Here is an 18,990-nt window from a genome sequence, read left to right as displayed (position 1 = left end):
ATTTGTGAACCCTAAGTTTAGACTTACCTGACGTTGTTCTATAGCGCAGTCATGGGTCGCACTTTATACACACATGAGAGAGTATTATAGCAATTGTTCTGGCACTTCTTGGTTGTTTTCATATGAACACTTGGCTTTCCCTTGGCTACCACGGGATGAAGGCTGCATTATAAGCGTCTCAGATGGAAATGCCCCAGTCTCTCAAATCGTACTGTGTCGTTCTCAGGCAACTGCGTGGCAGTGGTTTATGTATAACCTTTCCATAATTAAGATAACCCAATACACACAGGAACACAACCTTTTTAAGAGGAACTGGGTGGCTCTTAAAAGAGCCGTTGTGTACAAGTCGAGGGAGAAATCTGATCTTTAACCACCAAAACCGTAAAGTGTACGACCCTGGCGTTTCAGAGCATAGACGACGTCCATGGCGGTCACGGTCTTTCTCTTGGCGTGCTCGGTGTAGGTGACGGCATCACGAATCACGTTCTCCAGGAAAACCTTCAGAACACCACGGGTCTCCTCGTAGATGAGACCAGAGATACGCTTCACACCACCACGGCGGGCCAGACGCCTGATTGCAGGCTTGGTGATCCCCTGGATGTTATCACGAAGAACTTTACGGTGACGCTTTGCGCCTCCTTTTCCAAGACCTTTGCCTCCTTTACCTCTGCCGGACATCTTTCAAACTTCTTGCGACTGAGAGTTGCACGAATGTGAAGAAACTACGTCTCGCAACTCACATTCATTTACACAGAGAGGACCTTGTTGAAAACTACTAAGCACTGCCCCTTCACTCTCCCTCCTTTTTATGAATGGAGTGTGCGCGGGCATTTAGGCGAATATACGTCACCAACAAACGCCCACATCTGAGCTTCACCCCACTTTACAACGAAACAAAGTAGGAACGACATTGTTACTTTGCACAAGTGGAATGACATTGTTACTTTGCACAAGTGTTTTTTTTTAACATAATACATAATCCTTCTGTGGTCTCCGGGTCATATTGACAATTTTTATTTGTTTCTATAAGGGGGGAAAAAACTATACAAGAATAATGTTTTTTTCTGCCTGATGATGGCCTTAACATGTTAATGAAAAAGTAAATAATAAAATATATCCTCAAGCGGGGTCTAAGGCAAATGGTAAGAAGTTCCCTTTAGCAGAATGAAGGTGGAGGCTATAGTGCCCTCTATGGACCAAATTGTACAACATTTGATGTGCTTCCAGAGAATATAGTATTGACAGAGACTTTCTAATGAGGAGACACAGCACTCAAAAAATCCTCCACTGAAATGCATGGGGTTAGTTTGTAACGCCAATATGGCAGTTGTCTACACATACCCAACCCCTACCTCGGAAAAATAGTCGACATGTGAATACATTGAGCCAATCATGTGTTGTGTTGTGAATACATTGAGTCAATCATGTGGTGTGTTGTGAAAACATCGTGCCATCATATGTTGTGATCTCACCGCTGGAGCAACATTAGTGTCGTGAAGCCTTGGCACGCGGATTTCTGCCGAAATAGATGCCCGATAAGTGCCCAAAAAGCGTTGCAATATGGCCGCTGAGTGGAGGGACTTGCCTAAAAGGACTTTGGGATTGATTGTGCTTAACAAGTTTGAATAGGATCGGACCTTTATAAGAAATTATATAGGCAATACAAACATTATAGGCCATGCATCAAAAGTGAATCTATGCATAACTATAAAATAGGAAAAGCCAATCTGTTAGACTTTGAAGGTGAATTGTACAGAATTTCGTGGGAATTGGACCATGGGTTTAGGAAAGGATAGATTAGTTTCACTTTTGTGTTTTGAATATGGCAGAAACATGTAAATGATGGAATATTGTGTGGCTAGATGCATTCGATGTGGGAACTCTAAAGGAACAAGTGGAAAGAATAAGTAGTCAAGAAATTCATACGGTTCTGGAAATATGAGCAAAAACGTAAATTTTCTTATTAAAGCACCCCTTACAGTCAGAAATGGGTCTTTTTTGTGAAATGATGCTCATGGTTAAAATTTGGTGAAAAAGTGTTTTTACCTGTAACGGTTATTGTTAGAGGAACTGCAAGAGTGGGCTTGATCAGGTGCAGTTTGCCCAAATAATTGCAACAGTACCTCATTTTTTAAAATTGGGCACACGGATCAAAAGTTATGCATTAACGCAACATCCAATAAGCCAAAACGCATAAATAAAGCGGTTGCTATGCTGGTTGCTAGTGTAATCATGTTGGTTGCTATGGTAGTTGGTAAGGTGAGATTAGAGTGGTGGTTGTTAGGTAGTTGCAAGGTAATTTGCACGGTTGCTAGGATGGTGATAGGGTAATTAGAATGGTTGCTAGGGTATTGCTATGGTACATATGGTGGTTACAATGCAAAATAACATGGTATTTCGGTAATCATGTTGGTTGCTATGGTGGTTGACAAAGCCCCAGATATACTCCGGAGGTTATATCTGAAAATTAAACACACAGATGCAAAGACAGACACAGCAAGAGACACACACAGACACACACGTATGCTACTCTCACTCACTCACTTACATGCTACAATTTTTCTAACCTAACAAAAGAATTTCCTGTTGTCCTGCAGTCTTTACATTTACTCACACAGGCCTACTCACTATCACACTCGCTTTCACTCTCATGTTGTTTCTAAGTTACCCTCATTTTTTGAAGAATCCTCTTCCACTTATCTCACTCTCGTCTAGTGTTGCACGGTACACCGATACTACAAAAGTATCGCAATACCCTGAAATTAAAAATGTCACGATACCACGATAATGTCACGATGGAATACACTACTGGAATACCTGCTGAAAGCGGAGCGTCTGCAACAAACTTCTCAGAACCTCAGCAGGCAGATGGAGACTCTGGATCAATTTTCAACCCCAACCTCCTTGATTTCCCATCACCACCCACACCCAATCACGTCCCCACCCAATCAAACTCCCCAGGCCACACAAACCTCCCTAATCTCCCATCACCATCCCTACCCCATCATCCCACAGAATCCTATCACCATCCCCACCCAAGCACATGATGTTCCCTGCAAGAATGGAGAGACTGCTACCAGTAGCCATGCAGAGTTTTACCAGAGACTTTCTAATGTAGAGACACAGCACTCAAAAAATACTCCATAGAAATGCATGGGGCTAGTTTGTCACGCCAATATGACAGTTGTCTACATATCCCACCCCTTCCTCGGCAAAACGTTGACATGTGAATACATTGAGCCAATCATGTGGTGTGATGTGAATACATTAAGCCAATCATATGGTGTGTTGTGAAGACATTGTGCCAATCATGTGTTGTGATCTCGCCGCTGGAGCAAGATTGGTGTCGTGAAGTCTTGCGCACGCGCATTTCTGCTGAATAGGATGCCCGACGAGTGCCCAAAAAGCGTTGCCATATGGCCGCCGAGTGGAGGGACTTGCCTAAAATGACCTAAAAGGTTTTACTAGCCCAAGATCTTTAGCACCAAAGAAGCGAAGGGCACCTCCACCCCCTCACCCTCCCGGTTTAGAAGGATCTCTTAAGCAGCAGCAACCCCTAGTTCATTTTCTCAGCCGGCATATAGCATGGAATGTGCAGTGGAAAATACTGATGGCAGCAGCAGGGGACAATTATATGATGACTGTATTGCATGATATTCTCAGGGTCCCTGCAATATAAATGGTATTGACAGTAGTTTTGAGAACATGCCGGGACCCAGTAAGCCCATGACATTCTCTATTCCTGTATTGACAAGAAATAGAACACAAATGCATCGAGCTTATAGGTTAAACCAGTCCAATCTCCTACCCGTACCACATCAACCTCAGATTTCCCCCATGGATCATATTTCCCCAACACTTACAGCAAAACTAGCACTCCTAAATATAAGATCTCTTTCAAACAAATCATTCTTAATTAATGATCTAATTTGCACACACAACCTTGATTTTTTACTTTTAACTGAGACATGGTTAGATAAAGTGAACAGTGCTACTCTCATTGAATCAACTCTTTTTGAGTGCTACCAGAGCAAATAAAAGAGGTGGGGGATAGCCACAATTTTCAAGACGTTTTTTCAGTGCAATCAGTCGTCATTCGGTGACTTTACTTCATTTGAATATCTGTGTGCACGCATTAAGTCTTCTCCTCAGATTTTATTACTGACAATTTACAGGCCTCCAAAACATTCAGCTAAAGTTTTTCTTGAAGAGCTAGGTGAACTGCTATCAGTCAGTCAATTACCTGTGGCTTATTTATAGTGCTTAGGCTGATTGCAAAGTGAACTAATTATCTAAAACAGTTTTCACATGAGAAAGTGTGCCAGAGAGTTGGCAAAATAGTGTAAATACAGTTTTTTCTGAATGCTTAAACACATTTTTTGTAACTATGGCTTTTTTTGCAAAATTCTACACACAAATGGCAAAACCACTCACTGAGTTCGCAGAACTAAAAGCACAAACACTGCTTTGCACTCAGTTTGCAATTTTGTAACACACACTTTGCACAACTGTAGGCACAATGGCTATTATTTACACTATTTTGCCAACTCGCTGGCACACTTTCTCATGTGAAAACTGTTTTAGATAATTAGTTCACTTTGCAATCAGCCTAAGCACTATAAATAAGCCACAGGTAATGTACAATGGGTACAATGGAGTGAGCAGGAAGAGTGAGAAGAGAAAGAAATAGCCCTTTTACAGACAAAAAAACAGTCTACATGTGGGGATATTGTCATGTCAGGCCTGGATACGTCATTCCAGAATATATTTTTCCCGGTGCCTTGGACTAGGACATTGCATGTGATGTAGACAGAATTTTGAGAGAGACGACCCGATGTAGACTGATTTATTTTGTCTCAGTGAAATGCTATTTTGTGTTTTGACTTGGAAAAACACACTTTTGTTTGTTTTGATGTGTGTAAATAAACACTAATACTTGAAGTTTGGATCCCTGTATGTTTACAGAACTATGACAAAAGTATGACCTCAAACTGACATAGTCTACCTTGTGCACAGAGAAAGCAAAAGCCAGATGTGTTTTTTATTCATACCATCAGTGTGTTGTTGGCACATTGTGTGCTTACTATTGTGATGGCTTGTGTTTACTGTTAGATACGAAAACACCATTTTTACGAAGGTGTGAAGAGTTAAGCAAGGTGTGTTAGCTTTTGCAAGACAACTACAATGTTTTGCTGATTGGGTGAGAGGTTTTGCCATTTGTGTGTAGAGTTTAGCTAAAAAAGCCATAGTTACAAAAAATGTGCTTTAGCAATCAGAAAAAACTGTAATAGCCATTGTGCCTACAGTTGTGCAAAGTGTGTGTTACAAAATTTCAAACTGAATGCAAAGCAGTGTTTGTGCTTTTAGTTTTGCGAACTCAGTGAGTGGTTTTGCCATTTGTGTGTAGAGTTTGGCAAAAAAAGCCATAGTTACAAAAAATGTGTTTAAGCATTCAGAAAAAACTGTAAGTCCTTGCACTGGCTTCCAGTAAGTCACTGAATTGACTTTAAAGCACTATTGCTTGTTTATAAATCAGTAAATGGAGCAGGACCTAAATACCTGTCAGACATGCATCAGCAGTATACACCTTCTCGTCCTCTCAGGTCCCAGGTGAAAAACCTGTTAGTAAAACCAGAGACTTTCTAATGTAGAGACACAGCACTCAAAAAATACTTCATAGAAATGCATGGGGCTAGTTTGTCACGCCAATATGGCCGTTGTCTACACATATCCCACCCCTTCCTCGGCAAAACGTCGACATGTGAATACATTGAGCCAATCATGTGCTGTGATGTGAATACATTGAGCCAATCATATGGTGTGTTGTGAAGACATCGTGCCAATAATGTGTTGTGATCTCGCCGCTGGAGCAAGATTGGTGTCGTGAAGCGTAGCGCACGCGCAGTTCGACCCAAAGACTGTGCCCGATGAGTGCCCATAAAACGTTGGTATATGGCCGCCGAGTGGAGGGACTTGCCTAAAAGGACTTTGGTAAAACCTACTGTTAGAACTAAGCATGGTGAAGCAGCTTTTAGCTGCTATGCGGCTCAGCTCTGGAACCAACTTTCGGATGACATCAAAAGGCCCCAACTGTAGCCAGTTTTAAATCTAGACTTAAGACCAAACTGTTCTCAGATGTGTTCTGCTAACTGCGCCGAGTTACAAATTCTGAATCTGCCTTGATAATTATTCCACCTTGTCTTTTATGACTTTTTTACTACTTTTGCCTTTGTTTTCGTTTACTAATTATTCTTTATTTTTAAATGATTTTACCTTGTGTTTTATGTTTTCTTTTTATTATGATCTTTACCTTTTGAACTATTCTTTGACTATATTGCCCTTCTATGCTTTTATTACAGCGCATGAAAATGCACTGTACTGTTCTTCCTAGGCTTCTTCTTATTCTTCTTCTAACGCGTTTAATGCAGCTTCAACCGTTTAACGTAGAAACTTCATTCAAACTATGTTACGTAGGTCTTACTTAGGACATGGGTGCTATGTATTTTTCAGGTTTGTAATTTTTATACTTTTTAAACTATTAATTAAAAACTGTTAAAAATTTCCCCATAGACTTAACATGGGCTGATGACATCACAATAGAGCCGTTAAGCAATTATCCTATGGCAGGTGTTCGGGCCACCTGGATCAACTGCCACTTTCAGGCTTTAAGCATACAAACTGGCCATATTAAGACTACACATCCTGGTTAACTGCTTCCTCTGCCAAAAACTGTTTCAAAATAAAAGTCCTCACTACAATATTTCACTGTTAAACAATTTAACCCTTTAAACTACTGAACTTTTTAACTGTTCAGCCATTGTAACTGTTACTCGTCATCAACTATCACTCCTACCCACTGTAGCTAATTAGCATGGTTAGCATGCTAGCATGGTTAGCATGTTATCATGCTAGTTAGCATTTTTAGCAAAACTGTTAAAAATGATTAGCTAAGTTAGCTAAGTAACATGGTTAGCATAGTTAGCATGCTAGCATGTTAGCATGCTAGTTAGCATTTTTAGCAAAACTGTTAAAAATGATTAGCTAAGTTAGCTAAGTAACATGGTTAGCATAGTTAGCATGCTAGCATGTTAGCATGTTAGTTAGCATTTTTAGCAAAACTACTAAAAATGATTAGCTAAGTTAGCTAAGTAACATGGTTAGCATAGTTAGCATGCTAGCATGCTACCATGCTAGTTAGCATTTTTACCAAAACTGTTAAAAATTATTAGCTAAGTTAGCTAAGTAACATGGTTAGCATAGTTAGCATGCTAACATTTTTAGCAAAACTGTTAAAAATGATTAGCTAAGTTAGTTAAGTAACATGGTTAACATAGTTAGCATGCTAATATGCTAGTTAGCATAGTTAGCATAACTACTAAAAATTATTAGCTAGGTTAGCTAAGTCACATGGTTAGCATAATTAACATTTTAACATTGTTAGCATGCTAGTTAGCATAGTAACTTGGTTAACATTATTATCTTTGATAACATAGTTAGCATAACTGCTAGCAAACATTAGAGCCATTCCAACTATCAGTTATCGTTAACTATCTACCTAAATAATTTAACCATTTAAACTATCCACCTATTTAACTGTTCAGTCATTCCAACTATATTAAACCTCATCTACTTAGCAACCAGTATAGTTTGTTTTTACTCTGTATGATATTTTACATCATATTTTTTGCATTTTCATGCACTGTATTTCCTTCAGGAAATGCTTTTCTAGTTTGTTATTATTGTTTGGTTTTGTTTATGTAAAGCACATTGAATGTAGCCTGACGTAGTCATACTCAATTCTAGTCAGAATATGAGTCTGATACTGCTCCATTGGGACGTAATTATGGGGCGTGTTTCAACCGATACAGGGGGGGAAGGCCTCTGCACTCAATTGGATAGACCTAACCAATCAGAACAAAATAGCTTACCGTGAGGTGTAGGAAGAAAACACACGAACCATCCTTCTTCTCCTATATCCCCTCCGTTTTTAAAAATAATTCTGTTGAACAGTGATATGCTACAAATGTTAAACAGCTGGGAAAGGCTGTCGCAAATCCCTCGAACAGGTGGTCAATCAGAGATTTCAAACGGAACATGTCGCAATGCAACAGCGCTGTTTTCCCTTGATGAAAGTGAAACCATAAGTTTTCCCACATTTCAACTTTGGCCAAAGTTTTCAGAAATAATCGTTTTCAGTGATACAACCTCATTAAATAATATGAATTTTCTATATGGGGTCTTAAAAGCCATGTATCCTTCTAGCCACAGCGTTTTTGTTTCAAACATAAGCCTAATCTAAGCGTGCTCAGATGACGTGATAGACCAGGCGCTGTTGCTCACCTGTCCATCATCGTAAAGCCTGATTTGATTGGTCCGCCCGATATAGGGCGAGCATACTTCCACCACAATGAAGCAATGCCAGACCGAACTTCCCGACCTCAAATGTTGTGGGCGGGACTAAGTTCGGAATGGCACCCAGGCTACATTGAATGACCTCTGTATATAAATAAAATTGACATGACTTGACTTGACTTGACCTAATTTTATTAGTATCGGCAAAGTCCTCTTAGGCAAGTCCCTCCACTCGGCAGCCATATTGCAACGCTTTTTGGGCACTTATCGGACATCTATTTCGGCAGAAATGTGCATGCGCAAGCCTTCACAACACCAATCTTGCTCCAGCGGCGATATCACAACACATGATTGGCACGATGTTTTCACAACACACCACATGATTGGCTCAATGTATTCACAATACAACACATGATTGGCTCAATGTATTCACATGTCAACGTTTTGGCGCGTTAGGAGTGGGGTATGTGTAGACAACTGCCATATTGGCATTACAAGCTAACCCCATGAATATGGAGGATTTTTTGAGTGCTGTGTCTCCTCATTAGAAAGTCTGTGATCTATCTCCTTCTAGACCATTGCCCCAATTCCCACATAATTAGGTACACATCATCTGCAGACCAAGCCTAAAAAATTTAGGACCAGGTTATAACAAATTGTTTTTTTCCGATTTTTGATTTGTCGCCTAGTTTTAAAGTTACATGTTGATTAACATTTGGGCCATGGCCTATAATGATTCTATTGCCTATATCTTAACTTGTAAAGGTCCAATCCTATTCAAACTTGGTACACACAATCATTTCAGCAATCTTTGGACTGACACCGAATTTTGGAAAATTCTGTGCACAGGGGCCGCTGTCAATATCTTCAATATGTCCAATCTTATCCAAACTTGGTACATGTAATCAATACAACATTCTTCGGAGGCACACTGAATTTTGTGAAATTTTGTCCGTATGGGGCGCTGCAAAAATTCAAAATGTCCAATTTTATCCAAACATTCAGACAATCGATATGACATTCTTTGTATGCCCACAAAATGTCAAAAAATTCTGTCCATGGGGGGGGCATAACCCATTTCTGACTGTAGGGGACGCTATAATAAGCAAATTTACGTTTTTGCTCATATTTCCAGAACCGTATGGATTTTTTGACTAATTATTCTATCCAGTTGTTCCTTTAGAGTTCCCACATCGAATGCATCTAGCCACACAATATTCCATCATTCACATGTTTCTGCCATTTTCAAAACACAAAAGTGAAACTAATCTATCCTTTCCTAAACCCATGGTCCAATTCCCACGAAATTCTGTACAATTCACCTTCAAAGTCTAACAGATTGGCTTTTCCTATTTTATAGTTATGCATAGATTCACTTTTGATGCATGGCCTATAATGTTTGTATTGCCTATATAATTTCTTATAAAGGTCCGATCCTATTCAAACTTGTTAAGCACAATCAATCCCAAAGTCCTTTTAGGCAAGTCCCTCCACTCAGCGGCCATATTGCAACGCTTTTTGGGCACTTATCGGGCATCTATTTCGGCAGAAATCCGCGTGCCAAGGCTTCACGACACTAATGTTGCTCCAGCGGTGAGATCACAACATATGATGGCACGATGTTTTCACAACACACCACATGATTGACTCAATGTATTCACAACACAACACATGATTGGCTCAATGTATTCACATGTCGACTATTTTTCCGAGGTAGGGGTTGGGTATGTGTAGACAACTGCCATATTGGCGTTACAAACTAACCCCATGCATTTCAGTGGAGGATTTTTTGAGTGCTGTGTCTCCTCATTAGAAAGTCTCTGTCAATACTATATTCTCTGGAAGCACATCAAATGTTGTACAATTTGGTCCATAGAGGGCACTATAGCCTCCACCTTCATTCTGCTAAAGGGAACTTCTTGCCATTTGCCTTAGACCCCGCTTGAGGATATATTTTATTATTTACTTTTTCATTAACATGTTAAGGCCATCATCAGGCAGAAAAAAACATTATTCTTGTATAGTTTTTTCCCCCCTTATAGAAACAAATAAAAATTGTCAATATGACCCGGAGACCACAGAAGGATTATGTATTATGTTAAAAAAAAACACTTGTGCAAAGTAACAATGTCATTCCACTTGTGCAAAGTAACAATGTCGTTCCTACTTTGTTTCGTTGTAAAGTGGGGTGAAGCTCAGATGTGGGCGTTTGTTGGTGACGTATATTCGCCTAAATGCCCGCGCACACTCCATTCATAAAAAGGAGGGAGAGTGAAGGGGCAGTGCTTAGTAGTTTTCAACAAGGTCCTCTCTGTGTAAATGAATGTGAGTTGCGAGACGTAGTTTCTTCACATTCGTGCAACTCTCAGTCGCAAGAAGTTTGAAAGATGTCCGGCAGAGGTAAAGGAGGCAAAGGTCTTGGAAAAGGAGGCGCAAAGCGTCACCGTAAAGTTCTTCGTGATAACATCCAGGGGATCACCAAGCCTGCAATCAGGCGTCTGGCCCGCCGTGGTGGTGTGAAGCGTATCTCTGGTCTCATCTACGAGGAGACCCGTGGTGTTCTGAAGGTTTTCCTGGAGAACGTGATTCGTGATGCCGTCACCTACACCGAGCACGCCAAGAGAAAGACCGTGACCGCCATGGACGTCGTCTATGCTCTGAAACGCCAGGGTCGTACACTTTACGGTTTTGGTGGTTAAAGATCAGATTTCTCCCTCGACTTGTACACAACGGCTCTTTTAAGAGCCACCCAGTTCCTCTTAAAAAGGTTGTGTTCCTGTGTGTATTGGGTTATCTTAATTATGGAAAGGTTATACATAAACCACTGCCACGCAGTTGCCTGAGAACGACACAGTACGATTTGAGAGACTGGGGCATTTCCATCTGAGACGCTTATAATGCAGCCTTCATCCCGTGGTAGCCAAGGGAAAGCCAAGTGTTCATATGAAAACAACCAAGAAGTGCCAGAACAATTGCTATAATACTCTCTCATGTGTGTATAAAGTGCGACCCATGACTGCGCTATAGAACAACGTCAGGTAAGTCTAAACTTAGGGTTCACAAATGATCAAACGAAATCCTCTGCAGAAACAAAACAGCGAAAATGCATGCTGAAAAGTCTCGTGTGCCATTAAAGTCTTTAACAAGTTGGTGTCATAACTAGTTTTCAGAATCTGTCAAGCAAACATTTGGCTTGACAGACTGGAGCCTCAGGATGTATGAAGATTTACTTTTACAGTAAAGCAGTGTTTCTCATATTTTACTGTAAATTTGTCATTTCCATTTGCACAATGCTGTAGCCTAGAAGCCACAGTGCAGTAAAGAAGACCCCCCCCCCTTTTTGCAGTTTTGTTGATTAACTAATACATTGTTAATCATAATTCGAGGAATGGCCCAAGGGGACTGAGAAAAACTGTAATTGTTATTTGTAACGCTTAATGATTTTTTGGCACTTGGTATTTGCCATACATTTCGAAGGATTCCTGTCATTCAGAAGAAAAGTGAGGGAAAGGAAACAAAAGGATGTGGTGTACTGTAAACCGATTATCTGTGGGTGGTGCTAACCTTCTCGACACCGCCCCCTTCGATTCAAAACGACCAACCGTGTGGGTATTTGGTTTCGGAGGGAATTGACAGAGAATTTGGCCGTGGGTGTTTAAATGACGCAGTCCTCTATTTGCATACAACTTGAGACATATACCGGGTAATTTGAGAACCGTCAGATTATCGAACATACAATCGAGATATCAACATGCCTGATCCAGCCAAGCCTGCCCCAAAGAAGGGCTCCAAGAAAGCCGTGACAAAGACCGCCGGCAAGGGTGGCAAGAAGCGCAGAAAGAGCAGGAAGGAGAGCTACGCCATCTACGTGTACAAAGTCTTGAAGCAGGTCCATCCTGACACCGGTATCTCTTCCAAGGCTATGGGCATTATGAACTCCTTCGTGAACGACATCTTTGAGCGCATTGCTGGAGAGGCTTCTCGCTTGGCTCACTACAACAAGCGCTCCACCATCTCTTCCAGGGAGATCCAGACCGCAGTGCGTCTGCTTCTGCCCGGTGAGCTGGCCAAGCACGCCGTGTCCGAGGGAACCAAGGCCGTCACCAAGTATACCAGCTCCAAGTAAAGCCGGATTTTGAACGCGCTTTAATCCAAAGGCTCTTTTAAGAGCCACCCACGTTCTCTTTGAAAAGTAATTCCAATATAAACAGACTACACTGCATTCATTTGCATTTATGTCCATGTCCATATTTTGCGTCATCCTCCAAACGGCCGTCAAGGGACAGAATGGACTCCTCGTGTGGTTTGGAGAGAAACGCCACGATAGTGGGAGAAACATTGACCAGGCCAGGATAATGTTCCAGCGAATGAGCACAACTAAGACCGGGTATACAGGGGCGAATAGGACAAGTTAACTAAAAGCTATGAATCCTGCAGCTGTGTTGTGCTGGTCTCATTTGTGTAGTTGTTGTAGCCTACTATACTAACCGGTGTTGAATGTCAAGAATAAATAAAGTCGACCTAACATTTAAACTCGACATTTCGGGAATGAAGTTGAATGTCAGTATGTCGAGTTTGTGGCCCCGTCGTAGAGGAGCCCTGTCTCTCTGGGCAGAAGTCCGAAACTTATATTCGTGTAAAAGGGACATGACTACACTCTCGGAAGATCCCTCACACAATGTAGATTGTTTAACTTGCTAGTATTGAGCTCTCTTGCACGTGTTGGCATTACATTTAGCGATCAATACGCGACACCTACTCATTAGAAAATACCGAACCATGTAAATAATAGAATAGTAAGGCTAAACAAACAAGAACCAATTTTAACCAAGACATATGGAAACCAGCTTTTTTTTATGTTTGGGTGGCTCTTAAAAGAGCCTTTGAATTTTTAGTTCTTGACCTCAAATCACTTAAGCACGCTCCCCACGGATACGACGAGCCAGCTGGATGTCCTTGGGCATGATAGTGACTCTCTTGGCGTGGATGGCGCACAGGTTTGTGTCCTCGAACAGACCGACGAGGTAAGCCTCGCTAGCCTCCTGAAGAGCCATGACAGCAGAGCTCTGGAAGCGCAGATCTGTCTTGAAATCCTGAGCGATTTCCCTGACCAGACGCTGGAAGGGCAGCTTGCGGATCAGCAGCTCAGTGGATTTCTGGTAACGACGGATTTCTCTCAGAGCCACGGTGCCAGGCCTGTAACGGTGAGGCTTTTTCACGCCGCCGGTGGCAGGTGCGCTTTTACGCGCAGCCTTGGTGGCGAGCTGCTTCCTCGGAGCCTTGCCTCCGGTAGATTTGCGGGCAGTTTGCTTTGTTCTGGCCATTGCTCCGTATTCTTCGGAATTGAACAGTATGAACACAACGGCAGAACTTGGGTATATAAGGCCTACGGTCTCAGCCTGCCCCCTGTCTACGTCAGGTTGTTGGTCTCCGCTGATTGGTCATCTGAGTGCCGCCTGAAATTCAAAATACAAAGCCCACCCTCGTAATGGCCTACATCAATTGTGTTGATTGACTATTCATAAAACCTCTTCAATTTAAATGACAAATAAAAGAAATATACTGAAACATTCCATCGGTCAGTGCATATAGCCTGTTATAGAAACAAACACATCAATCAATTAACCTGTTAGTCGTCAAGTCCAAACACAAATATGACCTAAGGTAGCTTGTATTTGCTACGTTAAAGCCTAGCAGTAACTGCTTGTTTATGAACCCAAACTACCATTGATGTGCCTTGCTTTTTATACATCATTGAGGGAATACGTTACAAGACTGCGTTTCACCTGCAATCACCTTGAACTATAAGGGCTCAGGAATATCTCGCAGCCTTTCATGATTAACTAAGAGTCCGGAATGATAAATGAAAGGAGAACAGTTTACATTCTTCTACCAGACTTATTTGTCTTATCAGTTACTTAATGCCCGACATTTTATTGGGGTAAGAGTGGTCAAGTATTGACAGGAAAAGGAGTGTCTACTCATTTTTTATTTTTATTTGGGTGAATAAATATTTTTGACGTTACAGAAAACAAGTTAACGCGAAGGTAGCTTGGAATTATTATTTTTTATGGTTATTTGGGTGGCTCTTAAAAGAGCCTTTGTTTCTGAGACTTAGAAGGAGCAGGTTTACTTGGACTTCTCAGTCTTCTTGGGCAGCAGCACAGCCTGGATGTTGGGCAGCACACCACCCTGAGCGATGGTCACTCCGCCGAGCAGCTTGTTCAACTCCTCGTCGTTACGCACAGCCAGCTGCAGATGGCGGGGAATGATACGAGTCTTCTTGTTGTCACGGGCAGCGTTGCCGGCCAACTCCAGGATCTCAGCAGTCAGGTACTCGAGCACAGCAGCCAAGTAGACCGGTGCACCAGCGCCGACACGCTGAGCATAGTTGCCTTTACGCAGCAGCCTATGCACACGGCCCACGGGGAACTGAAGTCCAGCCCTGGACGAACGAGTCTTGGCCTTTGCTCTGGCCTTGCCGCCGGTTTTGCCTCTACCGCTCATTTTTCAGTAGGTATTGAGAGTTCGTCTGAATACTCAAATGCTGAGTGGTGGAAAGGCATGTCTTATTATGCCACACCAGCGCGGTGCTACTCCGTGCCTCAGTGGATGAGAACAGAATGGTGAGAGCCAATCAACGTGTAGTTCGTTGCGTGACATCACTTTAAAATCTATTTGGCGCGCATAACACTTCCACCTTCCTTTTAGCCCAGCAGCTCATTCACAAATAAAGTTAACGCATGGCATAGTAGAGAAGTAATATCCTAGGTAAAGTTTCCAGAGGTTCAACTTAATACCCAGTAAACCAACGAGGCTTCCTGAGATACACATTTGGCACTGGTACTGGCTATTCCAATGTAACAAGCTGAAATTGTTGTATTGCAAGGTTTTGGATACTCTGTTTCATCTTTGGTTGCACCTGTTGCATTAGATAGAAGTAATGTTGTGTTACCGTAATACATTACCTAATATGTATTTTAAAATTGCATACACAACCCATTAGGCATAGGGGTAAGATGAGCCACTCCTTTTTCTAGGAAACCGTAAACACATCGTATCATGTGGCACCATTTTACGGAAGAGGGAATCATTCCTTACAATCTGTGGAAAGGTACAGCACATGGCAAATGTGGTAAAAAAACGTGTAAAATATTCGTTTTGCTCTCCAAGTGGTTTCCATTCATGTCCGGAGTTAGGGTTATTTAGAGAAAACGTGAATAGAACATTCAGATGCATTACCCCTCAATGGGTGCCCTCGTAATCTATGATGTGAGGGCTACACAAAATCATGAATGTTACCGTGGCTTGTTGTGAGAAGCATTTTCTTTCAAAATGGTGGTTGCGGGGTTAGATGGGCCACCCAGGCTGGGGTAAGTTGAGCTAACTAGTACTTGTATTGCATTAGTGAATTGCCTACACACTAGGCTACTTCATATCACTCGCTTTGGTTTATATGTCCCTGTCGGATAACTTCTACCCTCATTCATTTCCCTACCCTTCATCATCCATGACGCAGTAGGGGTTTTGTGAGCTATAGTGAACAAATGCAGGAGCTGAGTATGATTGTGTATTCGCAAACAGAATTCGTTCTGCCTACCAGCAGGCACTGACGGAATAAATGCATTCAGAGAGCATTTGGGTGGCTCTTAAAAGAGCCTTTTAGTACACATGGTGAATAAGACAGAATGCGCAAACATTTACTTCTTCTTGGGTGCAGCCTTTTTGGGTTTGGCAGCTTTAGGCTTAGCCACCTTGGGTTTCGCTGCCTTTGCTTTCTTGGGGCTCTTCGCTGCCTTCTTGGGGGCAGCGGGCTTCTTGGCTTTCTTCGGGCTCTTCGTTGCCTTTTTCGGCGTGGCGGGCTTCTTGGCTGCTTTCTTTGGAGACTTTTTGGCGGCCGCAGGCTTCTTGGCTGCTGCCTTCTTGGGCTTCTTTGCCGCGGCAGGTTTCTTCGCTGCAGGCTTCTTGGCTTTAGGAGCTACCTTCTTTACCGGCTTCTTCTTTTCCACTGCCTGTTTCTTGTTCAGCTTGAACGAGCCGGACGCGCCGGTCCCTTTAGTCTGGACCAGAGTTCCCTTGGTGACCAAACTCTTGATGGCCAGTTTGACGCGAGCGTTGTTCTTCTCCACATCGTACCCACCAGCCGCCAGTGCTTTCTTCAGCGCAGCCAGAGAGACTCCTTTCTTCTCTTTGGAAGCAGAGATGGCCTTGACGACGAGCTCGCCCACACTTGGGCCAGTTGTCTTGGGTCGGGGCGCCTTCTTCTTGGGGGACTTTGCTGGGGCAGCCGCGGGGGCTGGAGCAGTTTCTGCCATTGTATCGTTTAGGTTTCACGCACAGACTACTCGGGAGATCTGAGAGAATGAATGACTGCCAAAGCCGGTGGGCAGGACTTAAAATGAACATGAGAACCATTTAGACTCAGCAGAGTGAGAGCTGTCCCGGCCTTTCTGTGGCGAAGAGATCACTTGTGTTTTCTTCACACACTTCTTTGTAAGAAATATGAGTAACGACACGACATTTACCAACAAGACGATGTCTGTTGTGAAGAGCACAGCCTGCACGTTAAAAAGAATATATGGGGGCTTATGGTCGCCCTTTATCACTTTTGCAACAAACTGAGAACGTCGGACATCTAGGTGGAGATGTTGCAGTCAGTCTTAGTTTTGTGAGGAAAACATGCAGACAATCATAGTAAAACCGTGCAATACGTCGACAAAGAAGTGCCTTTGACCAAAACATGAGTCTCTATCACTGCTTTTACGTGTTACAATGTGTTTTTTGCGAATGTGTACTTTCCAATCGGGAGCTTTATGGACACTGCGAAACACAATCCACAAACACGAAACACACGCATACATACCACATAGGTCTAAATATTATATGACCAATTTATGGGAAACATACGTGATGTGGCAATATTTGTTAATTTTGCTTATGCAGACATATGACCAAGACTGAATTACAATAGAATAGCCTATATGTTTCTAACACACTGGCTTAGACTATTCGTTGGACTGCCAATATGCCGTGTTGTGGGGAGCACATTATAGCCTACAGTTGCGTTTTGCCTGTTTATTACGAGTAGGTAATATATTCATCGGGTTTAGATAACATCTTGTACCATCTCTCCTGGACCCAAAGTAACTCGTTCATTACCGAAGAACTACTGATACAATGACAACTTTGGTCATTTTGCTATATCATTGTCGTGTTTTTTAAAGCGTAGGCCTATCAGTCGTCCCTTAAATATGTTGTTTCACTTCTTAACACATTTCTTATATTGAAAAGATATTTCTTGTAATTTCTGATATTTCTTATATTATGCTGATAACATATTAAAAAGTGATGTTTTCGTAAGAGATTGACTGCAGGAAATAACTGGTTCAGGGGTAGGGTGATCAATGATTAACCCTCCTGTTGTATTAGCAGTCATATTTTCTCTCAAAAATATTGTTACAGTTTTTTTCTGATTGCTTAAGCACATTTTTTTGTAACTATGGCTTTTTTGCCAAACTCTACACAGAAATAGGAAAACCTTTCACCCAATCAGCAAAACATTGTAGTTCTCTTGCAAAAGCTAACACACATTGCTTAACTCTTCACACCTTCGTAAAAATGGTGTTTTCGTATCAAACAGTAAACACAAGCCATCACAATAATAAGCACAAAATTTGCCAACTACACACTGATGGTATGAATTAAAAACACATCTGGCTTTTGCTTTCTCTGTGCACAAGGTAGACTATGTCCTAGTCCAAGGCATCGGGGAAAATATATTCTGGAATGCCGTATCCAGGCCTGACATGACAATATCCCCACATGTAGACTGATTTTTTTTGCCTGTAAAGGGCTATTTCTTACTCTTCTTACCCTTCCTCTTCCCCCTCCCCATCCTCCTCTTGCTCCTTCTTGTCCTCTTCCTCTAACTTCACCTCCTTGTCCTTGTCATTCTCTCCCTCTCACTTCTTCACCTCCGCATTCTCTTCCTCCTCTTCTTCCTCCTACTTCTTCACCTCCACGTCCTATTCTTTGGCTTCCTCTAATTCTTACTTTTCTCACTCTTCCTGCTCCGTCTATTGTACCCATTGTACATTACCTGTGGCTTATTTATAGTGCAGGCTGATTGCAAAGTGAACTAATTATCACATGAGAAAGTGTGCCAGAGAGTTGGCAAAATAGTGAAAATAATAGCCATACATGTGTATAGATTTGCTAGGAGTGTGTTGATCATTTGGAAATTGAGTGTAAAGCATGAGTTGTGTTTACAGTTGTAAACTGTAGAGTGCTGTGCAGTGAATTGTGCCTACAGTTGTGCAAAGTGTGTGTTACAAAATTGCAAACTGTGTGCAAAGCAGTGTTTGTGCTTTTAGTTTTGCGAACTCAGTGAGTGGTTTTGCTATAAGTATTAATAGTTTTAGGAATTGTGCTATAAGAATCACAGTTGTGTTTAAGCATTCAGAAAAAACTGTAAAACGCACACACAAACACACCCTCACTCCCCCTCTTTGCTTCTATGCCAGCGCCCACTGGAACCTTTCTCCAATTAATCTTTACATTTCTGATTTGTATGAGCTCAGGTCAGTGAGGCCTGCAGGCCATACATAGCAAATGGTAGCAAAAAGGTACAAAACTGTT

At 42.0% G+C, this 18,990-nt stretch overlaps 6 protein-coding genes across 6 annotated transcripts; 2 read left to right on the top strand and 4 right to left on the bottom strand.

The window, feature by feature from the left end:
- Window positions 1-358: 358 nt before the first annotated feature.
- LOC143140855 (histone H4) lies at window positions 359-697 on the bottom strand. Its single transcript, XM_076302014.1, has one exon. It carries the CDS (start codon window positions 676-678, stop codon window positions 367-369), a length of 312 nt encoding a protein of 103 aa, XP_076158129.1. The 5' UTR covers window positions 679-697; the 3' UTR covers window positions 359-366.
- A 10,023-nt stretch (window positions 698-10,720) lies between these two features.
- Window positions 10,721-11,059, top strand: LOC143140691 (histone H4). The gene has a single exon (XM_076301777.1). It carries the CDS (start codon window positions 10,740-10,742, stop codon window positions 11,049-11,051), a length of 312 nt encoding a protein of 103 aa, XP_076157892.1. The 5' UTR covers window positions 10,721-10,739; the 3' UTR covers window positions 11,052-11,059.
- Window positions 11,060-12,096: 1,037 nt separating this feature from the next.
- Window positions 12,097-12,539, top strand: LOC143140607 (histone H2B-like). Its single transcript, XM_076301663.1, has one exon. It carries the CDS (start codon window positions 12,104-12,106, stop codon window positions 12,476-12,478), a length of 375 nt encoding a protein of 124 aa, XP_076157778.1. The 5' UTR covers window positions 12,097-12,103; the 3' UTR covers window positions 12,479-12,539.
- A 700-nt stretch (window positions 12,540-13,239) lies between these two features.
- Window positions 13,240-13,687, bottom strand: LOC143127904 (histone H3). The gene has a single exon (XM_076289611.1). The coding sequence runs from the start codon at window positions 13,674-13,676 to the stop codon at window positions 13,266-13,268; it is 411 nt and encodes a 136-aa protein (XP_076145726.1). The 5' UTR covers window positions 13,677-13,687; the 3' UTR covers window positions 13,240-13,265.
- Window positions 13,688-14,343: 656 nt separating this feature from the next.
- On the bottom strand, window positions 14,344-14,905 carry LOC143127917 (histone H2A). The gene has a single exon (XM_076289616.1). It carries the CDS (start codon window positions 14,857-14,859, stop codon window positions 14,482-14,484), a length of 378 nt encoding a protein of 125 aa, XP_076145731.1. The 5' UTR covers window positions 14,860-14,905; the 3' UTR covers window positions 14,344-14,481.
- A 1,118-nt stretch (window positions 14,906-16,023) lies between these two features.
- On the bottom strand, window positions 16,024-16,667 carry LOC143127891 (histone H1-like). The gene has a single exon (XM_076289602.1). It carries the CDS (start codon window positions 16,665-16,667, stop codon window positions 16,053-16,055), a length of 615 nt encoding a protein of 204 aa, XP_076145717.1. The 3' UTR covers window positions 16,024-16,052.
- Window positions 16,668-18,990: the final 2,323 nt, after the last annotated feature.

This window comes from Alosa pseudoharengus, unplaced genomic scaffold (assembly GCF_046254945.1).
Source record: "Alosa pseudoharengus isolate Yale_2024_CS ecotype anadromous, Long Island Sound unplaced genomic scaffold, YU_APseudo_1.1 YU_APseudo_1.1_scf_1, whole genome shotgun sequence".
NCBI lineage: Eukaryota > Metazoa > Chordata > Actinopteri > Clupeiformes > Clupeidae > Alosa > Alosa pseudoharengus.
Note: the sequence above shows the minus strand (reverse complement) of the source record. Positions and strands in the feature narration are given on the sequence as shown.

Coding starts and splice junctions, on each gene's coding strand:
- LOC143140855 (XM_076302014.1), bottom strand. CDS start 678: ATGTCCGGCAGAGGTAAAGGAGGCAAAGGTCTTGGAAAAGGAGGCGCA.
- LOC143127904 (XM_076289611.1), bottom strand. CDS start 13,676: ATGGCCAGAACAAAGCAAACTGCCCGCAAATCTACCGGAGGCAAGGCT.
- LOC143140607 (XM_076301663.1), top strand. CDS start 12,104: ATGCCTGATCCAGCCAAGCCTGCCCCAAAGAAGGGCTCCAAGAAAGCC.
- LOC143127917 (XM_076289616.1), bottom strand. CDS start 14,859: ATGAGCGGTAGAGGCAAAACCGGCGGCAAGGCCAGAGCAAAGGCCAAG.
- LOC143140691 (XM_076301777.1), top strand. CDS start 10,740: ATGTCCGGCAGAGGTAAAGGAGGCAAAGGTCTTGGAAAAGGAGGCGCA.
- LOC143127891 (XM_076289602.1), bottom strand. CDS start 16,667: ATGGCAGAAACTGCTCCAGCCCCCGCGGCTGCCCCAGCAAAGTCCCCC.